This window comes from Lepidochelys olivacea (genome assembly GCF_965140295.1).
Source record: "Lepidochelys olivacea isolate rLepOli2 genome assembly, chromosome: 3".
Taxonomy (NCBI): Eukaryota; Metazoa; Chordata; order Testudines; family Cheloniidae; genus Lepidochelys; species Lepidochelys olivacea.
In genome coordinates, this window is record NC_140413.1 from 196,654,077 (window position 1) to 196,677,822 (window position 23,746).

The 23,746-nt window shown below is 43.8% G+C and overlaps 1 protein-coding gene across 1 annotated transcript; it reads right to left on the reverse strand.

The window, feature by feature from the left end:
• Positions 1 to 457: 457 nt before the first annotated feature.
• Positions 458 to 23,647, reverse strand: MDH1 (malate dehydrogenase 1). Its single transcript, XM_084623395.1, has 9 exons — positions 23,496 to 23,647; positions 9,156 to 9,254; positions 7,960 to 8,056; positions 6,900 to 7,075; positions 5,346 to 5,468; positions 5,011 to 5,187; positions 2,122 to 2,235; positions 1,775 to 1,864; positions 458 to 1,115 (listed from the first exon to the last, which is right to left on the reverse strand). Exons 1-9 carry the CDS (start codon positions 23,496 to 23,498, stop codon positions 990 to 992), a joined length of 1,005 nt encoding a protein of 334 aa, XP_084479521.1. The 5' UTR covers positions 23,499 to 23,647; the 3' UTR covers positions 458 to 989.
• Positions 23,648 to 23,746: the final 99 nt, after the last annotated feature.

The window sequence follows — 23,746 nt, forward strand, 5'->3', positions numbered from 1 at the left end:
TTAGTAGTTTTTCCTATTAAGCTAATATCTGTCAGTTGTATCAGATGTCCTTTCATGTTTCTAGGTATCTGCTGTATCTGTATTCTAGTCCTGAACTACTGCAGCTCCTGAGCTCCAATTAGAATGTCTAATTTTTACCCATCCCAGGACAAAACTCAACTGTCTGTTTTTCTAACCACAGCACAAATAGAATAAAGGGGTATTTTAGTTGGAAAGAGCAACACGGAAGTGCTAAATCATTAATAAGACTTCCCAAAGACCTGTAGTAGCCTATATCCATACCTTCTAAGCTTTGCTCTTCTCCCCTGCCCCTTTAACTCAAGGTTGAACACAAGAGAATATTTGTACAAAACCATCAGTTATAGAGCTGCCCAGAGAGATATCCTGCCCATCACACAATTTACAGAGGCAAAAGTAGGTTTAGAAGTCAGAAAAGACAGGGAAAAGGTGATCGGTATCCATTGTGCAATTAACCATCCTTTAATGTTTCTATTACAAACACAGTGAAGTGTAACCAGAATGAACAGTACATGCTCTGTATCCATCAACTAATTTCCTTCTTGCATTTTTAAAATAGGAAAGTATTAGTTCAAGGAGAACTACTGGCATTTTTATCTTCCTTTTAATATTAAGCCACTTGACTGTTAACCCTGATCGAGATAATAATTCAAATGCCACCAGTGCCAATCTCTGAACAAGACTGAATTACTAGTCTCTATTAGATACAGAAAACATGTATTACTGACCAGTTATGGGGTTTTTTTTTGGGGGGGGGGGGGGAGAAACAGATTTTGAATCGCTTGTATGTTTAATTGCCAAGAACTCTTGATAATAGGCACAAGTGTACCAATAAGCATGTGACCTTTAAAATGAATGACTGCCACAAAACAAAAGCTTGAATACAGCAATAGCATGGGTTACTAGATTTACAGACGACTTTTAGACTCTTCAGCTTTTAAGGGATTTTCTAAACCTTGATGACCAGCTAGTCATGGACTGGAAATAAATGCCACAGCAGTCTCCTTTTCTTCCATCAACTCCTTTGTAGTCAGATCCATCTTCTCTCGGGAGAAGTCATTAATAGGAAGACCTTCAACAAACTTCCAGGTTTTATCCTGTTTGAAAGTTAGTCTGTATGAGAACAAGTCTTGTACAGTTTAAAAGCAGCACCTAATTTTGCACTATAGTTTAGGTACTATAGTGAAACGAGTGACACCTCTGAACACAAATGCTAATCTGTGGTCCAGAAATTGTGTTAGAACACATGCTTGCTCCAACTGAAACCAAGTGATGGTGTGGAGCAGATCTGTGTCTCGAAGTCTGATGTAGTTTAGTGACTAGAGTTTGCCACCTGAATGAGAAATCCCATTCTAGATAAGTTACAAGATAACGGTAAATTTACATGTAAATATCCCCAAACAAGCTTACTGTGAAACAGATGGACTTATGTCTCTAGTTTCTTTTTACCTGAGCAGTCTTAAAAGCATTAATATTTTTCTTCAAATTCAGTGTAGAAGGTTAGTTGCAGTGTATTCTTTCTACCTCCTTCTCCCTACACTTCAGACTACGATTTTCTGCGGCCATCCAATATTCATTTGCCAAATTATGGAACAGTGAGTGTAATGGGCATCTCTCAGTAGGCAGAAGTATGTTGAAAGCCTGCTTCACAGCACCAATGATCCAAATCCTAAAATGCTACCACTGCAATCTATATAACCTCCCACTCAAGACATTTCAAAAGTTAAACCTCGATAGATTTAAATAGTGCAGTTACCTTGATTACAACAGGGAATGAATAGAGCAAATCCTCTGGGATACCATAGGAATTTCCATCAGAAATGACTCCCATGGAAACAAATTCCCCCTGAAAACAAAAAGTTAGTGATAAATAGATTTCCTTGCTATTACAGTGGGCACAAATTTAATTTCTTATAGAAACTCCCGCCCCAAGTCTATACTATAGAAAGCCTTGCTGCATTTGTTATAGTCCCAAGTGTGTAATATCTTTGGTCACTGATGATTGGACAGATTAATCTACCCAGTGCAGAAGGACATTAAAAAACACAAAAGTTTAAAGAGATTAGTCATGAGCACCTCTGAATGTGCCATAGCAATATTTACCTCTGGAGTGCCAAACCAGATGTCCCTCACATGGTCACAGATAGCTTTGGCAGCTGACATTGCACTGGACAGCTTCCTGGCTTTAATAACAGCTGCACCACGTTGCTGAACAGTCTGTAGTAAAGACAAAAAAAACCCCAGAATTGGACATCTCATTTGCATATAGTCCATAAATGACACTAGGTTTAAGCAAGCAAGCAAGCAGTGGCTTTGTTGTCTAGTTACTGCTAACAGACTACTGCTGGGGGAATTCTGCCCACTGTGCAAGTGCAGAATTTATGTCCCCCGCAGAATTAATTCTGATGGAGAGGTGAAGGGAAGATGCACTTACACCTTTTGCCCACCACAGGCTCATATGGTGACAAAAGAGAAGGCAGCTGGCTCATCGGAGGAAGCAGTCAGCTGTGGAGAGGGAAGGGGCAGAGGCTGACTTCCTGACAGGGCCCTGCCCATGAGGAGGCATAGGATATGGGAGGGACAGACAGAGCAGGACACACTAGGCTGCTGGGGGCGGGCGGGCGTGTGTCACACAAACTGGGGTTCAGACGGGCTAGTGAGGGGGGGACAGGTGCTAGTGGGGCAACCATATTGAGCCAGAGGCTGAATGGGGAGTGGGAGATACAAGGACACATGGGGACAGAGCAGATGTGCCTGACTGAATGGGAGAGGCTGGGATCAGCCAGGGTTTGCATAGGAAAGGCTCACCAACAATCCCACCCCCACTGTTCCATATTTCTCCCATCCATACCCAACACTCTCAAGGTTCACTCCCAGGCTCCTTCCCAGCAATTATTTCCCTCTCCTGCAGTTCCTCCATTACCCCTGACTCCCCCAAGCCTTTGCACTTCTGAAGGAGGTGGGAAAAGTTTCTGTATTGTAGTTTAAATGAATTACTCAGTTCTGTATTCATATGCCTAGCAAGGAATTTTTCAAAACACATTTTCTGAATCTTTTTTGTTGTCTGTAACAACACAGACAGACATACTTGATAACAGGTATTTTGAAATGAATTACCAAAAATAATTGAAATTGGCATGATTATATGGTGTTATTTTGACAAATATGCAGAATTTTAAAATATTGTGCATAGAATTTAAGTTTTTGGCACAAAAATACCCCAAGAGTAATTGTCATGGGAGAAAGTTTTGTATAGTCTTCACTAAAAACCCTCAGAGTTGGAGAGCAAGATGTTCACAGTTGAATTATGGCAGATATACAATCCTACCAATAAGCAGCTGTAACACTGAAGTAGAACAGGCTAACAGCCTAGAAATGTTCTGCAAGGGTCAAGGCTGACACACACTGAAGGGTTGGGGAGGCTGGCAGTGCTAGGTTTCTTGCTGTACCAGGTTTGTGGCTAGCAGCCTATCTTACGGGGCTGTCAATGTAGGATCTTTCACAAGCGTCACATCAGGTGATCTGTAACCGTTTCGGTTCAGTAACTGAAGCTTTTTTAAAGTTTATAGGTAAGGCCCTACTTGAATTGCAGGATGATTGTCAAATAATTGTGACAGTTTCAGACAAGATGTGGAAAAAAAATAATGGACCTTTATTATTTGCAATAATTTGGAAAAACCTGCTCCCACTTTCAGCTGCCTGTCTGAGGGCTGGGGCTCCTGTTGTCAGCCGCACATCTGACAAAACTGCGGTGGAAGCCTAATACTGCAAAAATCTACAATACCGCAAATTAAGTAGGGCCTTATGTATAGGTTAATTTATGGCAGAACATTTATAGTTTAGTGGCCAGCTGAAGACTAGAAGTGAATTACTTAACATGTGTGTCCCACATGAGCTATCAAGCAACTTTAAAGATTACATAGAACTTATTTCACATGCTATCGAGTCATTTGATAGTACCTGAAGATCCCTGTCTCTTTTCGAAGACACTTATGTCAGACTAAGCGAATTGCTGAAATGTATACGTAAAAAGCAAGTCTCATTCATGTACAATATTTATAACAGCCAAAGTTTGTTCACTGACTCGGTACCAGTTAGTTAGACCCCAACTCATCCCCTAGGAAGCAAGCACCTCTAAACAGTCTTACTATCCCCTCAGACGACACACACATACATGTAACAGACCAGCTATATGATATATCCATGAGGGCCCATCCCCACTGTGTGCAGCAGGCCAGAGTCAAGGATCCAGCACTGAAGCCCTCCTGTTTAAATCTAGGAACTCCAGCACCTCAACTGAGAGTGTATAATTAGAAAAGAGGGACCGGACCTCACAACCTTACAGAGCAAGCAAAGGACTCGTTTAATAGGCCAAACAAATTTAAACTGCACCCAGAAACAAGCTGGAAGGTAGCAAAGCCTATGGAGCACAGGCAATTCAAATTCTTTATGGGAACCACTGCTCAGCAGTCAAACCACAGAATCCTTGAGTTAAAAAATGGCAGCCTTAAAAAACAAAAAAAGACAGACACTCAAAAACTGTCATCCCCAAGTGATTATCAGTATATTCAGAGGGGAGCTTTTCCAATTCTTTGGACTAAAATTACTAAAAAGTGAACTATCCTCTCCTAGGCTAGGACACCAGAGGATACCCAGTGGCAGCAATTTTGACTCTCAACATTAACTTTCACGGTTGATCATTTCAGCAGAAAAAAATCCAGTTAGCATACTTATTTAGGTTTATGCAAAAGAAAGCACCACAGGAACAGGACTACAGATTTTAAAGATGCAAATATAGGATTATTCTGACAAGCTATTTGAAGACAAATCATTTTAGTAGGACTGGAAGATCTGCTTTGCTAAAGTTTCCCATAAGATTTCCATGGTGTATATATTAACACTAGCTTTTTACACTGAGTCAGAATTAGTCCAACAGGAGCACAGTATAGTACAGTTACACTGAGAGATCATTAACAAACAGAAAAATCTTACCACGATAAAGTCACCCTTCAGCCAGCTGTCATCTTTTACAGCTTCATAAACTCCAACTTCCTTTCCTTGCACTTTCACCTTAGCATGGTTAACATCTGGGTACTGAGTGGAGGAGTGATTCCCCCAGATGATGACATTCTTCACATCACTAGCAGTTACACCAAGTCTCAGAGCAATCTAATTTGAATTTAGAAAAGACATGGAACAGACTAATTTCAGCTACACTTTAAGTGTTTAGTACATCTAAGTATAACACTACTTTCTGAGAGAGCTTAAACATTTCTTTATAAGACAGACATAAGAAGGTCTTCTAGCCCTGGATGGATTCTTCCTACCTGGGCTTTAGCTCGGTTGTGGTCCAAACGAGTTAGACAGCTGAAGTTTTCTTTTGGTATTGAGGGAGCTGACTTTGAAGCAATCAGGCAGTTGGTATTTGCTGGATTTCCTACCACCACAACCTAGGAAGGCAATGAAGGGGAGTGGGACAAGAAGAGAAGTCAACTTTTTAGCCAAGCTACAGTTTCTGCAAATTCATTTCCCTCAGCTGGGAAAACACAACATTCAGCATTTGTAAAGAAAAGGCTTTACTCCAAAGAAACTGTCAAGAAATGAAGACAAAAAGTCTTGTTTAAATCCTAAACATATTGTATACCATCACTAACTGAAAGTCCTTTATCAAAAAAAAAAAAAAAAGAATACACTCAAGAGAATATCATAAATATAGAATCACAGAACAGTTCTTTTTAAATGCTTCTTCACAAGTGCCTCTATGATAAAGGAGACCAGTATTTAGGTCAGCACCACTGACCTCCAGTCTAGTTACCCTGCCGCGCAAAAATCCCCCACAATCTCTTAATACATTAAAAGGACTATACACACAAACTAGTCAGCTCTTTGCTTGCTTGCTTTCTGCTCTCCCCACCCCCCCATTAAAGTTTCCCATTTAAGGTAGTTCTACTAGATGACACTGCTTTACATGATCAGTTATGACTGAAGGAATTGTTGCCTATTTGAAGTAAGATGCTGTGTCTCAAGTTAAATCAGTTTCTCTTAATATGAAAAGGACAGATTAATTGATGAAAAAAAACAAAAACAAAACAAAAAAAAACAGTGTCAAGCTCCATACAGCCTCCATCTAGTGAGTGGATCTAGAGACATGCTTTTATATTTCCCTTTTTGATATTCCAACTTCTTAGTTCCCCATTACTCTGTAAGAGCGGATGCTAATTTTTATTTCAACTGTAGAAAACACTCAACAGCCCTGTAGACTCAGCTGGAAGTTCATCAGCAGAGGAAGCAGGCATTAAAGTCAGTTACAAAGCACAGTGGGAGCATGAGTATGAGATTAGGAGCTGTAGGAGGGAAGCCACATGATTCTATTAATTGTACCTGAGCTACTGGAAAGAAAGACATTTAAAACCACCTCTCCAATGTGACTTTAAAAACTAAATCTAAAACAGCCTTTTTTTATTTTGTGACTTTTGACTGATACAGAAGTCACTAAATTAAAGCTACAGATTCATATGAAATAGGAGCCAAGTTTGCATCGGTAAACTGGTTGTTCATCTGCATGCGATATCTTGATAGGAGGCCACCTTGTCTCACTCTACTGCTCCTCACCTCTGAAGAGTAACTGCAGGACACTACACACTCCTACCTAGAACATGGTTCAGTGAATGGACTGGGATCATTCCCTAGATCAACTAGGGGGTCTAACAGGATGCCTCCACTCAGGCTTTGGCCAATTCAGAGCATTTGAGAAGCAAGACTTCCGTAAAACAAAATTTGTCCTTATGCTACATCAGTACTACTCTACAGCTCTTGCTGGGATCTTTAAGTTGCTTGGTAAAGAGTTTACAGAAACTATTTATTTTTTTAACTGGAATTACCTTGACCGTCTTCTTAGCATACTTGTCCAAGGCTGCACCCTGGGATTTAAAAATTTTCACATTTGCTTTGAGTAAATCTTTCCTCTCCATGCCCTCTCTCCTTGGCATGGAGCCAACCAGAACAGCTATATCAAGATCTTTAAATGCAACCTCCTCCTTGTCTGTTGCAATGACCTCTGTAAGCAAAGGAGGGAAGAGACAGAATTAGTAACAGACCAATCTTTTGGGGAATTCTATGGCAACATCAATGGAATTATTCTTTGGACTATCTTCTATTTAAAGCACTAATCAGACAGGCAGCTGTGACAGACACACCCAGAGAGCAAATGCCCATCTTTACTAGTTTAATTACTGCTCTTTCCTTACACTAAGTTGTCGATGGGTGTTAGCAACTTCCTAACGTGAATGAATTATGCATCATTTGTTTGCCTGTACCCTTTGATGTACCCTGTACATAGTACTCCTCACTTCCCCATCCCTTCCAACCCATGTAATAGCATTGGATTTTCGTGTATGACCCAAATGAGTTTTCCTTTCCTCAGTAACCAGCAATATCAATTCACACTGGAGAAGGTTGAGTAAAACTACACAGTCTGGGAAGTTTTATTTATCAACTGATATTTGAAACCATTACTATAATAACTATAGCATTGCCCATTAGCTCACTTTCTTCCACCTCAAGAGACTATACTTGAGAATCCAGAATTTGTTACACAAGTTGATCACTGAAATAAAGATAAAATTGAGAAATGACTTGATTTTAAGAGTTTGTGTTTTATAACTTCAGAAAAAGGACTGGCATATCAGAAAAGACAAGGCTATTTCACTACTAGGCCAGGAGGCCCATTGTGACATGATAGTTCAAGCAGCCAACTGTTTGCCATCTTACTTTCAAGGTTTAAATAGTATAAACCAAATTCCCAATCATTACATATGCAAATAGCAATTTTACATATGCAAGTATTACATCCGTATCTGAAGAGTTGATCCTATTTCTCTTACAGTTTGCAGTTAATCAAGCTAAGTTAACTTTAAGAAAGTCTGTATTCCTTTTGGTCACCTCTCAGGAGCGGAAGGGCACAGTCTTGCAGTTCCATCATTACGCCATCCAGTACAGTCATCATGGGAGTGATATCCAACAGTATAAGAACAAGAGGCTGTAAAACAAAGTAATTTAAAAGCATATGGAACAATAAGTGTAGGCTTCAGGTTTCCAATTATTTCCTCCTGCAGCCAGATATTAGTTAGTATCACCTTTTGGGAGAGATGGGAACGTATAACAGCCCATTTACTAAGACAGTGACTAACAGCAGCATCACAATTCAGCATTAAATGCATATGAAAACCAGGATGCAGAATAACTCAAGGCTCTATTTCTTCTCTTCAGGCTCACTGCTAGGGTTGGTAACGGTCTAATCACACAAACCCAAACACCCTATCCCTGCCCCACTCACTCCATCTCCCCTCCCTCTGTCGCTCACTCCCTTTCACCAGGCTGGCACAGGGGGTTGGGGTGCAGGAGGGGGTGTGGGCTCTGGGCTGAGCCTGAGGCAGGGAATTGGGGTGCAAGCTCTGGGAGGGAGTTTGGGTGTTGGAAGGTGCTCAGGCAGCAGGTGCAGGCTCTGGGAGGGGGCTCAGGGCTGGGGTGCGGGTTCCAGCTGGTTGGCGGTACAATGGGGGTAAGGCAGGCTCCTTGCCTGCCCTGGCCCTGCACTGTTCCTGGAAGCGGCCAGCACATGCCTGCATCTTGGGGTGGGTGGGGAGGGAGGAGAGAAGAGGGAGAGCGAGAGCCAGGGGGCTCTGTGCACTGCCTCTGCCTGCAGGTATCACCCCTGCAGCTCCCAGTGGCCGCAGTTCCTGGTCAATGGGAGCTGTGGAGTCTGTGCTTGGGGTGCAGGCAGCACACGGAGACCCCCGTCCACCTCCCAGGGACCACAGGGACATGCTGGCCACTTCTTGGAGCGGCATGGGGCCAGGGAGCCTGCCTTAGTCCCACTGCGCTGCTGGACTTTTGACGGCCTAAAATCTCCCCGTTTGGCTTCAGTAGCCTCCGGGAGATAGAGCCCAATACTGGGTGACTCCCAGCAAAAATCAGGAGGGTTGGCAACCCTACACTTAAAACAGTAACTTATGTCTTTGCATGAAATGTGAAGGCTCACAGGAAAACTTAACTCCAAGTTTATCAAGAGATTTTACAGATTCTAGTTTCTTCAATACTGTTGAACAAGACATGTGACAGTTCAGTTTAACCATTACCTGTTCTTTGCCAAGGACATCTCCCTTGGCAATGCTGTAGAGCAGAGAATAGGCGATCTGACCAGCAGCTCCAGTCACTAGGACTCTAATTGGTTCAGACTGTAAAAGAAAGACAGACTTAGCTAATACATTGCTGGTAATATAGTTTTCCCTGATTAGAGAGCCATTAAGCATTTTCAGCAGTTATTGTAGAAAGAGCATTCAAATATTTAATACTTCTGGATGCGAAGCATGTGCAAAAACCCAGCACAGGGTCAGCTCCTAGGATTCTGCTGCTCTTTCAAACCAATAGCTGCACTCCCAAATCTCTTCTGGGAGCAGACCAGACCTGCAGAAAGGTAGCCAAAAAGCTGCAACTTGAAACCCCAGAACTGGAAATATTCCAAGGCTTGTTTGCACTTTGTATGGAAGAGAGTGATGGAGTATTTTAAATGAAGACCAGAACAATTTAATGTATGGGGAAAAATACTGCCTTTTTAAAGCATAGGCACTTCAAATACAGAGTCACAAAATTCCATTAGACTACTATGTAGCTTTTATGCTTCAGACTTATTGGAGAGCCTGCACAAGTCTTCAGAAGATTTGCAGAATATGCAGCGTAGAATTACATCACACTATATTAGACTGCTCTCATTAATGTGCAGATTTACTTGCAAGTGGGGATTTGTAGAATACTGCAAACCTAGCTATCTGATGGAACTGTAAATAGGACACCAACTAAAAAGTTATGTAGCAGTTCAAGTGATATGCTCAAGAAAGATCTTGGAATCATGGTGGATAGTTCTCTGAAAACATCCACTCAGTGTGCAGCAGCAGTCAAAGAAGCGAACAGAATGTTGGGAATCATTAACAGATAATAAAAACAGAAAATATCATATTGCCTCTATATAAATCCATGGCACGCCTACATCTTGAATACTGGGTGCAGATGTGGTCACCCCATCTCAACTTGAAAAAGAGACAACTAAAAAACCATGATTGGTGTGGAGAAAGTAAATAAGGAAGAATTTACTCCTTCTTATAACACAAGAACTAAGGGTCAGCAAATGAAATAGGCAGCAGATTTAAAAACAAAAAGGAAGTATTTTTTCCACATTATGCATAGTCAGTCTGTGGAACTCTTTGCCAGAGGATGTTGTGAAGGCCAAGACGATAACAGGGTTCAGAAAAGAACTAGGTAAGTTCATGGAGGATAGGTCCATCAATGGCTATTAGCCAGGATAGGCAGGGATGGTGTCCCTAGCCTCTGTTTGCCACAGGCTAGGAATGGGTGACGGGATGGATCACTTGATGATTACATGTTCTGTTCAATGCCAGGTGCCCCAGAGGGAATGGCCACTGTTGGAAGACTGTATACTGGGCTAGATGGACCATTGATATGACCCAGTATGGCCATTCTTATTAAATAAAGCAGTAGGCAAAAGGCTGGTGTGTATACTGTTTTTCACTGCCCAAGAATCCTCCCCCTCCCAATATCCAGAGGCCGAGGAAAGGGTCGTGTGTGTTATGTCAAGTTCTCATACAGCCTCAAACCAATCTCTGGGGTTTGAGGTTAAGCTGCCATATCTGCAAGTGTGAAAAATACCAAGGATGAAAAGAGCAAGACCTCTTTTAGAGCTTGTTTACACTAGGAAGGTTTTGTTTGTATGGTTACGCTGGCAAAAAAACTCTAGTGTGAACATTTATATGGATATGAAAGTACTTATACCAATTATGACGATGCCCAAGAAAGGTGATCCAGACAGTTAGTAATGGAGTTGGTAACACAAACTCTAGCAGCTTGCTACTACTTTCCAAATGCAACACGTACGACCTCATCATCATCATCAATACACTGTTTCAACAGGCCAACAAGTATAAGCCCTGGTCTACACTAGGACTTTACATCGATTTAACGCTGTTAAATTCGACCTAAACCTGCACCCGTCCACACGATGAAGCCCTTATTTCGACTTAAAGGGCTCTTAAAATAGATTTCCTTACTCCACCCCTGACAAGTGGATTAGCACTTAAATTGGCCTTGCAGGGTCAAATTTGGGGTACTGTGGACAATTTGACAGTATTGGCCTCCAGGAGCTACACCAGAGTGCTCCATTGTGACCGCTCTGGACAGCGCTCTCAACTCAGATGCACTGGCCAGGTAGACAGGAAAAGAACTGCAAACTTTTGAATCTCATTTCCTGTTTGGCCAGCATGGCAAGCTGCAGGTGACCATGATGGAGTCCCAGAATTGCAAAAGAGCTCCAGCATGGACTGAACGGGAGGTATGGGATCTGATCGCTGTATGGGGAGAGGAATCCGTGCTATCAGAACTCTGTTCCAGTTTTCAAAATGCAAAAACCTTTGTCAAAATCTCCCAGGGCATGAAGGACAGAGGCCATAACTGGGACCCGAAGCAGTGCCGCGTGAAACTTAAGGAGCTGAGGCAAGACTACCAGAAAACCAGAGAGGCGAATGGCCACTCCGGGTCAGAGCCCCAAACATGCCGCTTCTATGATGAGCTGCATGCCATTTTAGGGGGTTCAGCCACCACTACCCCAGCCGTGTTGTTTGACTCCTTCAATGGAGATGGAGGCAACACGGAAGCAGGTTTTGGGGACGAAGAAGATGATGAGGAGGTTGTAGATAGCTCACAGCAAGCAAGCGGAGAAACCGGTTTTCCCGACAGCCAGAACTGTTTCTCACCCTGGACCTGGAGCCAGTACCCTCTGAACCCACCCAAGGCTGCCTCCTGGACCCAGCAGGTGGAGAAGGGACCTCTGGTGAGTGTACCTTTTAAAATACTATACATGGTTTAAAAGCAAGCATGTGAAAGGATTACTTTGCCCTAGCATTCGTGGCTCTCCTGGATGTACTCCCAAAGCCTTTGCAAAAGGTTTCAGGGGAGGGCAGCCTTATTGCGTCCTCCATGGTAGGATGCTTTACCACTCCAGGCCAGTAACACGTACTCGGGAATCATTGTACAACAAAGCATTGCAGTGTACGTTTGCTGGCGTTCAAACAACATCCGTTCTTTATCTCTGTGTTATCCTCAGGAGAGTGAGATATCATTCATGGTCACCTGGTTGAAATAGGGTGCTTTTCTTCAGGGGACACTCAGAGGAGCCCGTTCCTGCTGGGCTGTTTGCCTGTGGCTAAACAGAAATGTTCCCCGCTGTTAGCCACGGGGAGCGGGTAGCCATGCGGTGGCGGGAGGCAAAATGCAACCTTGTAATGAAAGCACATGTGCTATGTATGTAATGTTAACAGCAAGGTTTACCCTGAAAGAGTGTAGCCACTGTTTTATAAAATGTGTCTTTTTAAATACCGCTGTCCCTTTTTTTTCCTCCACCAGCTGCATGTGTTTCAATGATCACAGGATCTTCTCCTTCCCAGAGGCTAGTGAAGATTAGAAAGAAAAAAAAAAAAACCACGCACTCGAGATGAAATGTTCTGAGCTCATGCTGTCCTCCCCCACTGACAGAGCACAGACGAATGCGTGGAGGCAAATAATGTCAGAGTGCAGGAAAGCACAAAATGACCGGGAGGAGAGGTGGCGGGCTGAAGACAGGGCTGAAGCTCAAATGTGGCGGCAGCGTGATGAGAGGAGGCAGGATTCAATGCTGAGGCTGCTGGAGGATCAAACCAGTATGCTCCAGGGTATGGTTGAGCTGCAGCAAAGGCAGCTGGAGCACAGACTGCCACTACAGCCCCTGTGTAACCAACCGCCCTCCTCCCCAAGTTCCATAGCCTCCACACCCAGATGCCCAAGAACGCGGTGGGGGGGGGCCTCTGGCCAACCAGCCACTCCATCACAGAGGATTGCCCAAAAAACAGAAGGCTGGCATTCAGTAAATTTGAAAGTTGTAAACTTTTGAAGTGCTGTGTGGCATTTTCCTTCCCTCCTCCACCACCCGTCCTGGGCTAACTTGGTAGTCATCTCCCTATTTGTGTGATGAATGAATAAAAAAAATGCATGAATGTGACGCAACAATGACTTTATTGCCTCTGCAAGCCGTGATCGAAGGGAGGAGGGGAGAGTGGTTAGCTTACAGGGAAGTAGAGTGAACCAAGGGCCGGGGGGGGAAGGGGGGAGTTGTGCTCTTCTAACTGCCCTGCTGTCTGGCTACGTGTAACCAGCAGCCAGGAGATTTGCCTCAACCTCCCACCCCGCCATAAACGTCTCCCCCTTACTCTCACAGATATTGTGGAGCGCACAACAAGCAGTAATAACAGTGGGAATATTGGTTTCGCTGAGGTCTAAGCGAGTCAGTAAACTGCGCCAGCACGCCTTTAAACGTCCAAATGCACATTCTACCACCATTCTGCACTTGCTCAGCCTGTAGTTGAACAGCTCCTGACTACTGTCCAGGCTGCCTGTGTACGGCTTCATGAGCCATGGCATTAAGGGGTAGGCTGGGTCCCCAAGGATACATATAGGCATTTCAACATCCCCAACAGTTATTTTCTGGTCTGGGAATAAAGTCCCTTCCTGCAGCTTTTGAAACAGACCAGAGTTCCTGAAGATGCGAGCGTCATGTACCTTTCCCGGCCATCCCACGTTGATGTTGGTGAAACGTCCCTTGTGATCCACCAGAGCTTGCAGCACTATCGAAAAATACCCCTTGCGGTTTATGTACTTGCCGGCTTGGTGTTCCAGTGCCAAGATAGGGATATGGGTTCCGTCTATGGCCCCACCACAGTTAGGGAATCCCATTGCAGCAAAGCCATCCACTATGACCTGCACATTTCCCAGGGTCACTACCCTTGATATCAGCAGATCTTTGATTGCGTGGGCTACTTGCATCACAGCAGCCCCAACAGTAGATTTGCGCACTCCAAATTGATTCCCAACTGACCGGTAGCTGTCTGGCATTGCAAGCTTCCACAGGGCTATCGCCACTTGCTTGTGAACTGTGAGGGCTGCTCTCATCTTGGTATTCATGCACTTCAGGGCAGGGGGAAAGCAAGTCACAAAGTTCCAGGAAAGTGCCCTTACGCATGCAAAAGTTTCGCAGCCACTGGGAATCATCCCAGACCTGCAACACTATGCGGTCCCACCAGTCTGTGCTTCTTTCCCGAGCTCAGAATCGGCGTTCCATAGCATGAACCTGCCCCATTAGCACCATGATGCATGCACTGGCAGGGCCCATGCTTTCAGAGAAATCTGTGTCCATGTCCTGATCACTCACGTGACCGCACTGACGTCGCCTCCTCGCCCGGTATCGCTCTGTCAGGTTCTAGTGCTGCATATACTACTGGATAAATGCGTGTCATGTTTAATGTGCTCCTAATTGCCAAAGTGAGCTGAACAGCCTCCATGCTTGCCTTGGTATGGCGTCCGCACAGAAAAAAGGCGCAGAACGATTGTCTGCCGTTGCTCTGACGGAGGGAGGGGCAACTGACAACATGGCTTACAGGGTTGGCTTACAGGGAATTAAAATGAACAAAGAGGGTGGCTTTACATCAATGAGTATTTCAGGCAGGACTTCACAGAGGGTTCCAATAAGAAATGGTGCACCTAAGTAATTGTTCTTATTGGAACAAGCAGATTGGTCTGGCCTCTGATTGATGCATGGCTAGATTTACCTCGCTACACCTTCTCTATGAGTGACTGCAGTGTGACCTAGAGGAATGAGTCCCCTAGACGGGGGGTGGGGGGGAAGCAAATGAGTACAAAACAAATCTGGTCTATTTCTTGTTTTGCTCCACTCCATCTATCTTTTACATCTTTGGCTGGCAGACGGTGCAGAAGGACTGCAAGGCATCCTCATCTCTTGCCTGCCTGGCAGAAGATGGTACAGTAGGACTGCTAGCAATCCTTATCGCCTGCCTGCTCACCATAAGATGGTTCAATAGGACTGACTGCAGGACTAAAGAGAATGACCTGGTCAAGTCACTCCAAATTTAGTCCCTGAGCCCATGTCTGCCCAGGTGCTCCTGGCCTACGTGGCCAGGAGCACCTCGGACACGACGATGACGGCTACCAGTCGTATTGCACCGTCTGCTGCCAGAAGGCAATGGGTTGATGCTGCTGTGTAGCAATGCAGTACCACGTCTGCCAGCACCCAGGAGACATACGGTGACAGTGAGCTGAGCGGACTCCATGCTTGCCGTGGTATGGTGTCTGCACAGGTAACTCAAGAAAAAAGGCGCAAAACGATTGTCTGCTGCTGCTTTCACGGAGGGGAGGGAGGGAGGGAGGGAACGGGGGCCTGATGATATGTAGCCAGAACCACCCACGACAATATTTTAGCCCCATCAGGCATTGGGATCTCAACCCAGAATTCCAATGGGCAGCGGAGACTGCAGGTACTGTGGGATAGCTACTCACAGTGCAACACTCCGGAAGTTGACACTTGCCTCGGTACTGTGGAAGCACTCCGCTGAGTTAATGCACTTAGAGCATTTTCTGTCGGGACACACACATGAATATATAAAACCAATTTCTAAAAAACCAACTTCTATAAATTCAACCTAATTTCATAGTTTAGACATACCCTAAGACAACCTGGATGCATCCTTATTCAAAACACTAGCCCATGATCATCAACATCATCTGATTAAGAGCTCTCCATGATTTACAGCTCACTTGCCTCCTGAGAGGTACAGTGTCCCTCCATATTGCTCTCAAGCAACAGACAACAAATCAAGCCAGGGAAGAAAAAAAAATAATGAAAAAAAAAAATCAGAATTTCAAGTCTGGAAAATTGTGACAGTTCTGAATTCCAGCAAACACATGGAAGCATTTCCCTCAGTTACAGAAGCCTTAGTGGATGCCGAGACAGTGTGGAAAAAACAATGTCTGCTGAAGTTCTCAGCTATATTAAAAAGGAAACATCAGGACTTATTTGATGAGAATGTCAGTTCTTGAACTCACCACATGTTTCCCTCCAAGTCTACACAGCAGACAAGGATTCTGCAGCTAGGAAGACTGCACATCATTGATTAAAACAGACTTGAGCAAATGAAAAACCATTAGTGGAAAAAGGAACTGGTAGAATTACAACTAGCAGAAGACTGCAAAAATACCAAATGCTTTTTTGCTTGCCTTTGTGCTGTGTATGGACTGAGGTACAACAGAATATCTCTATATGAGCCCCAGACAGCAACAGACTCTTAATTGACAAAAAGAAATACTTGGCCAATGGATGCAACATTTCATTTGGCATCTCAATCACCCTTCCAAATGCTCTTCCACAATGTTCACTGAAAGACTAGCTTATACTAGCCCCCAATTTATGACACTATAACTGCAATCAAGCAGTTGTCAAAAGGGAAAGCACATGGACTAGATGACATTCCAGAAAATATCTACAAGCTGGGTGGCTACCACACTCCAATGCACCTCACACGGCTCTTCTGCATTATCTGGGAGCAAGAGTCACTGCCACAGGATTTTAAGGATGCCAATATTGTCCACCTCTATAAATAGAAGGGGGATAGGGCAAACTGATACTTACTGTGGCATTTCCCTGTTGCTGGGAAAAACTTAAAATCCAGCCAAGAATTAGTAAAAAGACCTAGCTGTCCTCCTCAAATCTCAGTATGGATTTCTGTCTGTATGGGGCAGCAGAGACATGATCTTCACAGCCAATCAGATTCAGGCAGAGTGCACGGAGCAAAACCATGCTCTTTGTCGACTCAGCTAAAGCTTTAGACTCTAAATCGCAAGGCACTCAGGAAAATTTTGTTCATGTTTGGATGCCCTGTAGAGTTTTTTCTGTCATTTGGTGCTTCCATGATGGGAAGATGGCCAGTGTGGTGGAAAATGGCGAGATTATCAGAACCTTTTCCAGTCACCAGTGGCACCAAAGTCAAGTGCTGGCTCCCACACTCTTTTCCATCCTTTTGAGAGCTATGCTTATGGATACATTTAATGAGATTGACAGAAGAGTATTTATCTAAATCCACACTGATGGGAAGTTTTTCAATCTGCAATGCTTTCATGCTTGCATGAAAGTTGCAGATTTACTCAGTAAGCAGCTTTTTATTTTTTGGCTGATTGTGCAATGGTTGCTTACTCGATGCAGGACATTCAGTTTATAACTGATCACTTGGCTTGTGCAGTCATTCATTTTGGTTTCACCATCAGCCTAAAGAAAACAGAAGTACTGTACCAACCAGTTTTGGAGAATGTCTACGCAATTATTAAAAACAACACCGTTCCAGTCCATGGAGAAATTTTGCTATCTAGGGATTATGCAGTCACAATTGATGAGATTATCCATCGCATAGCCAAAGCCAGCTCTGCATCTGGAATGCTGTCACACGTCCTATGGAATGACAGGGGCATCAAAAGTACGTACTAAGCTAAACGTCTTACAACACTTCTATTCGGTTATGAGACATGGACAGTCACCGCCACAATTGTGCATACAGCACTGATCAAGTTTCCTGTCTTCAGTCTGTTTATAGGGTCAAATGGTGGGACAAGATTTGCAATATCAAAATCCTTAATTGTTGTAATTCTCGTTCATGTGGAGTACAGGAGTCGACAGGAGAGTGATCTCCAGTTGATTTGACGCATCGATCACTGCGTGTTGATTCCCCGATAAGTGTAGACAAGCCCTCCATCACCATACTAGTATAGCTTATGATGGTTCCCAAAAGTAGGGCCCTCTCAAATTCATGGTCCATTTTGGTCAATTTCACAGTCACAGGATTTTAAAAATAATAAATTTCATGATTTCAGCTATTTAAATATGAAAATTCACAGTGTTGTAATTGTAGGAGTCCTGACCCAAAAAGGAGTTTGGGTGGGGAGGGGACGAGTGTCACAGGGTTATTGTGGGGGGTGGGAGGGAGGTTGTGGTACTGCTGCCCTTACTTCTGCACTGCTGCTGGCAGTGCCTTCAGAGCTGGGCGGCTGCTGCTTCTGTGCTGCCTCAGTCAGCAGCCGCCACTCTCCGGCCACCCAGCTCCGAAGGCGGCGCAGAAGTAAGGGTGGCAATACTGTGACCCTCCCCGCCCCACGCAACTCCCTTTTGGGTCAGGACTCCCAATTTGAGAAACGTTGGTCTCCCCCGTGAAATCTGTATAGTACCAGGTAAAAGCACACAAAAGACCAGATTTTATGGTCCATGATGCATTTTTTCATGGCTGTGAATTTGGTAGGGCTGTACCCACAAGATATAGTGGTATAAATGCTTCTACACTAGAGCTTTTACTGACTCAGCTACACCAGAGCAAAGAGGCACATCCCTTACCAGCATAGGTATGTAGCTGAACTTTTAAATTTAGAGCAGGCCTTGTGAAGATAATAAAATCCCAGTTTGGGAGTCAGGGCTAAGAGTTACCACCCTAGAGAAGCTTTTGTGGATTTCCTAATGAAATCAGCTTCTGGATTTAACTGTATTCCCTGTAAAGTATTCAGAATCCAAGCACTATGGCATCATGCTGGTGTTAGATAGCCTCATTTTATGGTTATCTAGTTTCATTTTATAAAATGAAAACAGCAAAAATTAGGAGGTTAGACTATTAGGACTCCAAGGTATAAACAAGTTGAGTTAGTCACTCCTATAGTAATTGTGTATTGTTAAACTTAAGTCATCAAATTGACTTTTTGAAAAAGTCAACTCACTGTTACATATCAAAAATCTGTCCTTTGAAGGTTTCCTGTTTTGTAGCATGTGAGGTTAAGCTCTCAATTCTTGTTACTACAAGTCTTGAAGGTGTTGGAATTTTTGGGGAAAAGGGAACAAAAAAAAAAAAAACAAACCATTCCAAGAATGATGGCTATATTACACAACCATAGGATAGAGAAGCAGCGTTTTACATGTTCTTTGATCACAGAATCATGAATCTGGCTAGATGACAGAACTGTACAAGTGAGTTAGCATTATGTAACCTGAGAAGTCTGCTTTGTACCAGATGTTAAAAATTTAGTCTTCACCAAGATGTTTCTGAAGGGGATCTGTTTTCTGTCAGAATAAGTGAAATGATGATCTTTCTGCTAGTTGTGATAAAAAAAGAGACAGTTGTAAAAAACAATGAAAAATGAACTTATCACTCAATTACACGAACATTTACAAACCATCTTGAACCGGTCTTGAAATGGAACAACATGCAACACTGGCACACTAAGATTGTGTTCCCCTACACTCGCTTTTCATCACTTCAAATTAATTATAGTTTAATTTAGGGGAGAAGTTAGTAATACTGCACTTCTGCAAAATGAAAGCGTGACTTCCAACTTAAATGATGGTGCTGTCCTGTTTTATTGGGGGAAAGGGGGGTTGGCACTGTTTCTCTGGATTGTAACACTTCAGCAAATCAGGTGTGTTTTCCCCCCACCCCATTAGTGTTACAAGCAACGCTTAAGGAAATTTAATAGATTAAATAATTTTTATTTTACTCTATCCAGTCAGTTTCAACCATTTCCCCTTTAGAATCAGTTTGCACAGGTATGTCTTTAACACAGCAACAGGAGACACAAGACTTGCATAGTAAAATGAGAATGCCACAAAAATTGGCTTGCAGGTTTGAGGCAATTGTAGCACCCAGTATTATCAAACAAGGTTGTAAAAATCATGGAGTTACTGTCGTCCCCACCCTCCACAAAAAAAAAAAAAAAAAGAGAAGAAGAAGAAAAACACCATAACTGGCTTAAGCCATTACTACTTCTAAATTGTCTCATTAATTTTATTTTATTATTTTTATTAGCTTTTACTATTTTATTAACTGTTTATTAGCTGTCTAGGTTGACCCTGTAGAATGCACTCACTTCATGTATTCAAGCTTCTTCTCTGCAACGAGTATTAGAGGTTTTTTATTTGTTAGACAAAAACAGGTTTTCATGCACATGGTCTCTAGAGTCAGGAGCTAGGGAGTTAAAAACAACCACTAAATATTGTGATTTGTTTTAATCACAAAAATGGCAAGATATAGCAGCACTGAGCCACTGAAGCTACTTTTAAAATCAGTTTTGCTTTAAACTTGCTAGATGTCAAGATGATCATGTCCCTTTACATGTAGGCCCATTCTTTCAGAAAGGAACCTTAGGTACATAGGGCAGTCATTTTAATCTGCGACTTGGCTCCTATACTGAACTTTAATAAAAATGCTTTCATGTTCTGGTAACTAGAGCAGTGACCTTTAGTGGTTGCCAGTTTTTAGAGTTTGTAACATGAAATATATAGAATAAGTTCAATTAACATATTTTGAAGCTATTTATATCTCCCCTGTCAAATTCAAAAAGTGTGGAAGAGAGCCAGGAAAGGGTATGGAATATTTAGTTCTCTACAAGAGAAAGGGTGGAAAAATAAACTGTTTCATTGTATTCGCGTGTACAGGACCTCTACATCCTCAGATAGCTTCAAAAGACAACATAAGCAGAATTCTGAAGGGGAGGAAAATATATTAAAATAGCCTTTTTTAAAAGAATACTTGGTTATAGAGCACAAGCTTTCAATCTCAAACCTGGAGACTGACATCAGCACCATTTATTCCCTTCCCCGCCGTACTTTTACATAAGTGCTTATTGCCTTAATTAGTATCTTTTGCAAAGTATAACACCTTCAATTTTAACAGATTTAGGACTTCTCAAACTTGCTGGATACAGTACTATTTAACAAAACAAATAAGCTAGCTATGCTGCAGGTAGTTACAAAGGATAGTATCAAATTAATATCAGATTGTCCTCTGTCAGTAGGAGGCAAGGGAGGGGGCAGAAGAACTATATCCTACCTACACAGAGGTGGACTGTGTTACAAAATCCGTAACTTAATTACTAACTGTGATAACGTACCTTGCTTTACAACATCCAGGAAAGTGGGATTAAGAGGACAGTAGTCCATGCACAGTTCAAGTGTTAGCAGTAACCCACCTTGCTTGATAAAACATTTTAAAACTATAAGTAATCAATATTACTGAAGCTGAAAGCTTAAGAGTCAGATATCAGACCAATAAGACTTGGCTGACAGACCAACTCATTTGAAGTCGCACAGTAGCTGTGCTGGTCCCATATAGGAGAAAAACAAGGTGCACGAGGGAATATCTTTCACCAACAGAAGTTGGTCCAATAAAAGAGATACACTTTTGAGCTCTACAGAGGTCTTGTCATTTCTTTCACCAACAAATTTGTTCCAATAAGAGATACTGCCTTAGTCACCTTGTCTCAGACTTTTATTCTGTCCTTTCCACATTTGAGTAGAGGAATTAGTTGAGAAAACTGCATTCTGATACATTTCAGAGAGTTGTGAGACAATTTAGCACTTGAAGTTATTAGCTATGTGCAAGTACTGTACCGATGTAATGTTCCCCAGTCCGTTCCTTTAAAATGGAAGTTGAGATAGGTGCTCCTAAACATGAGCGTTGTTCACATGAGGATTTGGCTAATGGCAATTATACCAAATCATGGGGGACTCGGTTTTCAGAAATTTCAAAACTGTCGTCCCTAATGCTAAATGGGATTGGGAACATCCTGAATTGACATGACTGGAGTAGTGAACGTGAAATCAAAACGATAAGGTTCTCCAGGGACTAGACATCACTAGAGTAGCATTTTAGATACACAAATAAAACAAGAGTGGGGTAGAAAAATCTGGAATTGAAGAGCAGGATTTAGGGTCAAGGAAAACATGAGGGGCAAAACAAAAAATAAATCCATTACTAGAGATGGAAGAAGGATTATCTCCGTATATACATTGGATAGTGACAGGAAGCAAGTAATTTATACATGCCACAGCAAGCAATATCACATCACTTTACACATTTAAAGTGAACAAATTTCTAGATGCATCATACATAGGAAATGGAAGTGACTTAAAACTTAAGGCCAGAGCACAGGCAGCGTGCGCCTTATTGTTACACCAGAAAAGACAGAAGCAGTGTAATGAATATAGCTCCTTACAATGCTTTTAGTGACATCACTAACACCTATTTTAACAGATTTCAGAGTAATAGCCGTGTTAGTCAGTATTCGCAAAAAGAAAAGGAGCTTTTCCACAGCATGCATCCGATGAAGTGAGCTGTAGCTCACGAAAGCTTATGCTCAAATAAATTGGTTTGTCTCTAAGGTGCCACAAGTACTCCTTTTATTTTAACAGGGAAAGGAAAATGTTTATATTTCAGGCCTTTCCAAGCAAAACAGCTTTTCAACTCAACCATTTCACTATTACCATAAGAAGAAGAAATGCAATTGAAATCCAGGGCTAGTGTCTGGGATTAGTTCCAGCGCCCATCCCATCCCTTCCCATCCCATCATTTCGGGGGGAGGGATAGCTCAGTGGTTTGAGCATTGGCCTGCTAAACCCAGGGTTGTGAGTTCAATCCTTGAGGGGACCATTTGGGATTGGTCCTGCTTTGAGCAGGGGGTTGGACTAGATGACCTCCTGAAGTCCCTGATGTTCTAACCTGCCTAAGTCACACAGCTTGAACAGAAAAGGAACTGGAAAGTAACACAGAGAAGAACGCCATATAATCCCCATGACCGGTGACATTCTAGATCAGGATGGGACCTTCTAGATCAGGATACAGCACTTTATGAAAAACAATGAATTATAATTGCTAGTTTGAATGCTGCAGCAGACATGCACCCCTGGCTGGAACGGTTTGAGACTCAGGTGCACTGCTTCCACAATAACCCACTGGAGAACACTTTCAAAGTCACCTCGAGACACTACGAAAAGCGACGTCACCCACTTCCCCTCCCGCACTCCCGCGATTAACAGACGGTTTCTATAAAACCACACCAAGATTTTACCCAACAGCTGGCAGCTCTGTCCACAGCCACTGCTCACGCCGACGTGCCCGCGGCAAGCGCCCCAGCCTGCAGCGTTCGGGAACCACTCCGGGCTCCGGCCCAGGCTGCGGGCTCCGTGTCCTCTGCTGCAAGGATAAGGGGTCACCCCAGCATAGGAACGATGGCGCCTGACCGATAAACGGGGCCGCCCGGTCCCGGGGCCCCTTCTGCTCGCCCTACCCCCCGACCCTCCTGCCAAGGACGGGCGCAGGCTACAGACTCCGCTCACGCCCCCGTCCCACCAGGAACTGCACAGGGTCACCTCCCCCCCCCGACACACACACACACACACATATCAGCGGGCGTTGGGGGCTCTGTACCCCCGCCCTCACCCCAGGTAGGGGGTACAGGTCCCCCACGTACACGGGGAGGGGAATCTGTACCCCAGGCCCTCACCCACACAGGGAGGGGGATCTGCATCCCAAGCCCTCACTCCAGGTAAGGGGTACAGATCTCCCGCATACACAGAGCGGGGGTGCGGGAGGGATCTGCACCCCAGGCCCTCACCACATGTAGGGGTTACCCTCTCACACGTACGGAGGGGGAGCAGGGGTTACCACCATATTCCCCAGAGGGAGGGGGAGCTTCGTATCCCCCGCAGGCCGAGCGGTACTGACCATGGCTAGGCGAAGCGGCGTGTCCGGCTGTGTCGCTGTCTAGCCTCAGGGTCACCTCTAAGCACAGCTAAGGCGCCGACGGCAGTAGCAGCAGTCCCACGCACGGCGCTGAAGGTATTAAGCGGGAGAAGGAGGGGGCTGATCCCAACGGGCCGCCCCTCGCCGCGCAGCCGCCTGGGTGCTGTAGTCTCTGTCCACCCGGCTCTCCGCACGTTCCGTTCAGTCTCAGTCTTGGGAGTACTACAGCTCCC

What these genes read in the sequence shown, in the direction of transcription:
- MDH1 (XM_084623395.1), bottom strand. An exon ending in TGCCCTTCCGCTCCTGAGAG is followed by an intron (nt 7,076 to 7,959) that starts GTGACCAAAAGG and finishes CTTTGCTTACAG; the next exon opens with AGGTCATTGCAACAGACAAG. An exon ending in ACAACCGAGCTAAAGCCCAG is followed by an intron (nt 5,188 to 5,345) that starts GTAGGAAGAATC and finishes AATTCAAATTAG; the next exon opens with ATTGCTCTGAGACTTGGTGT.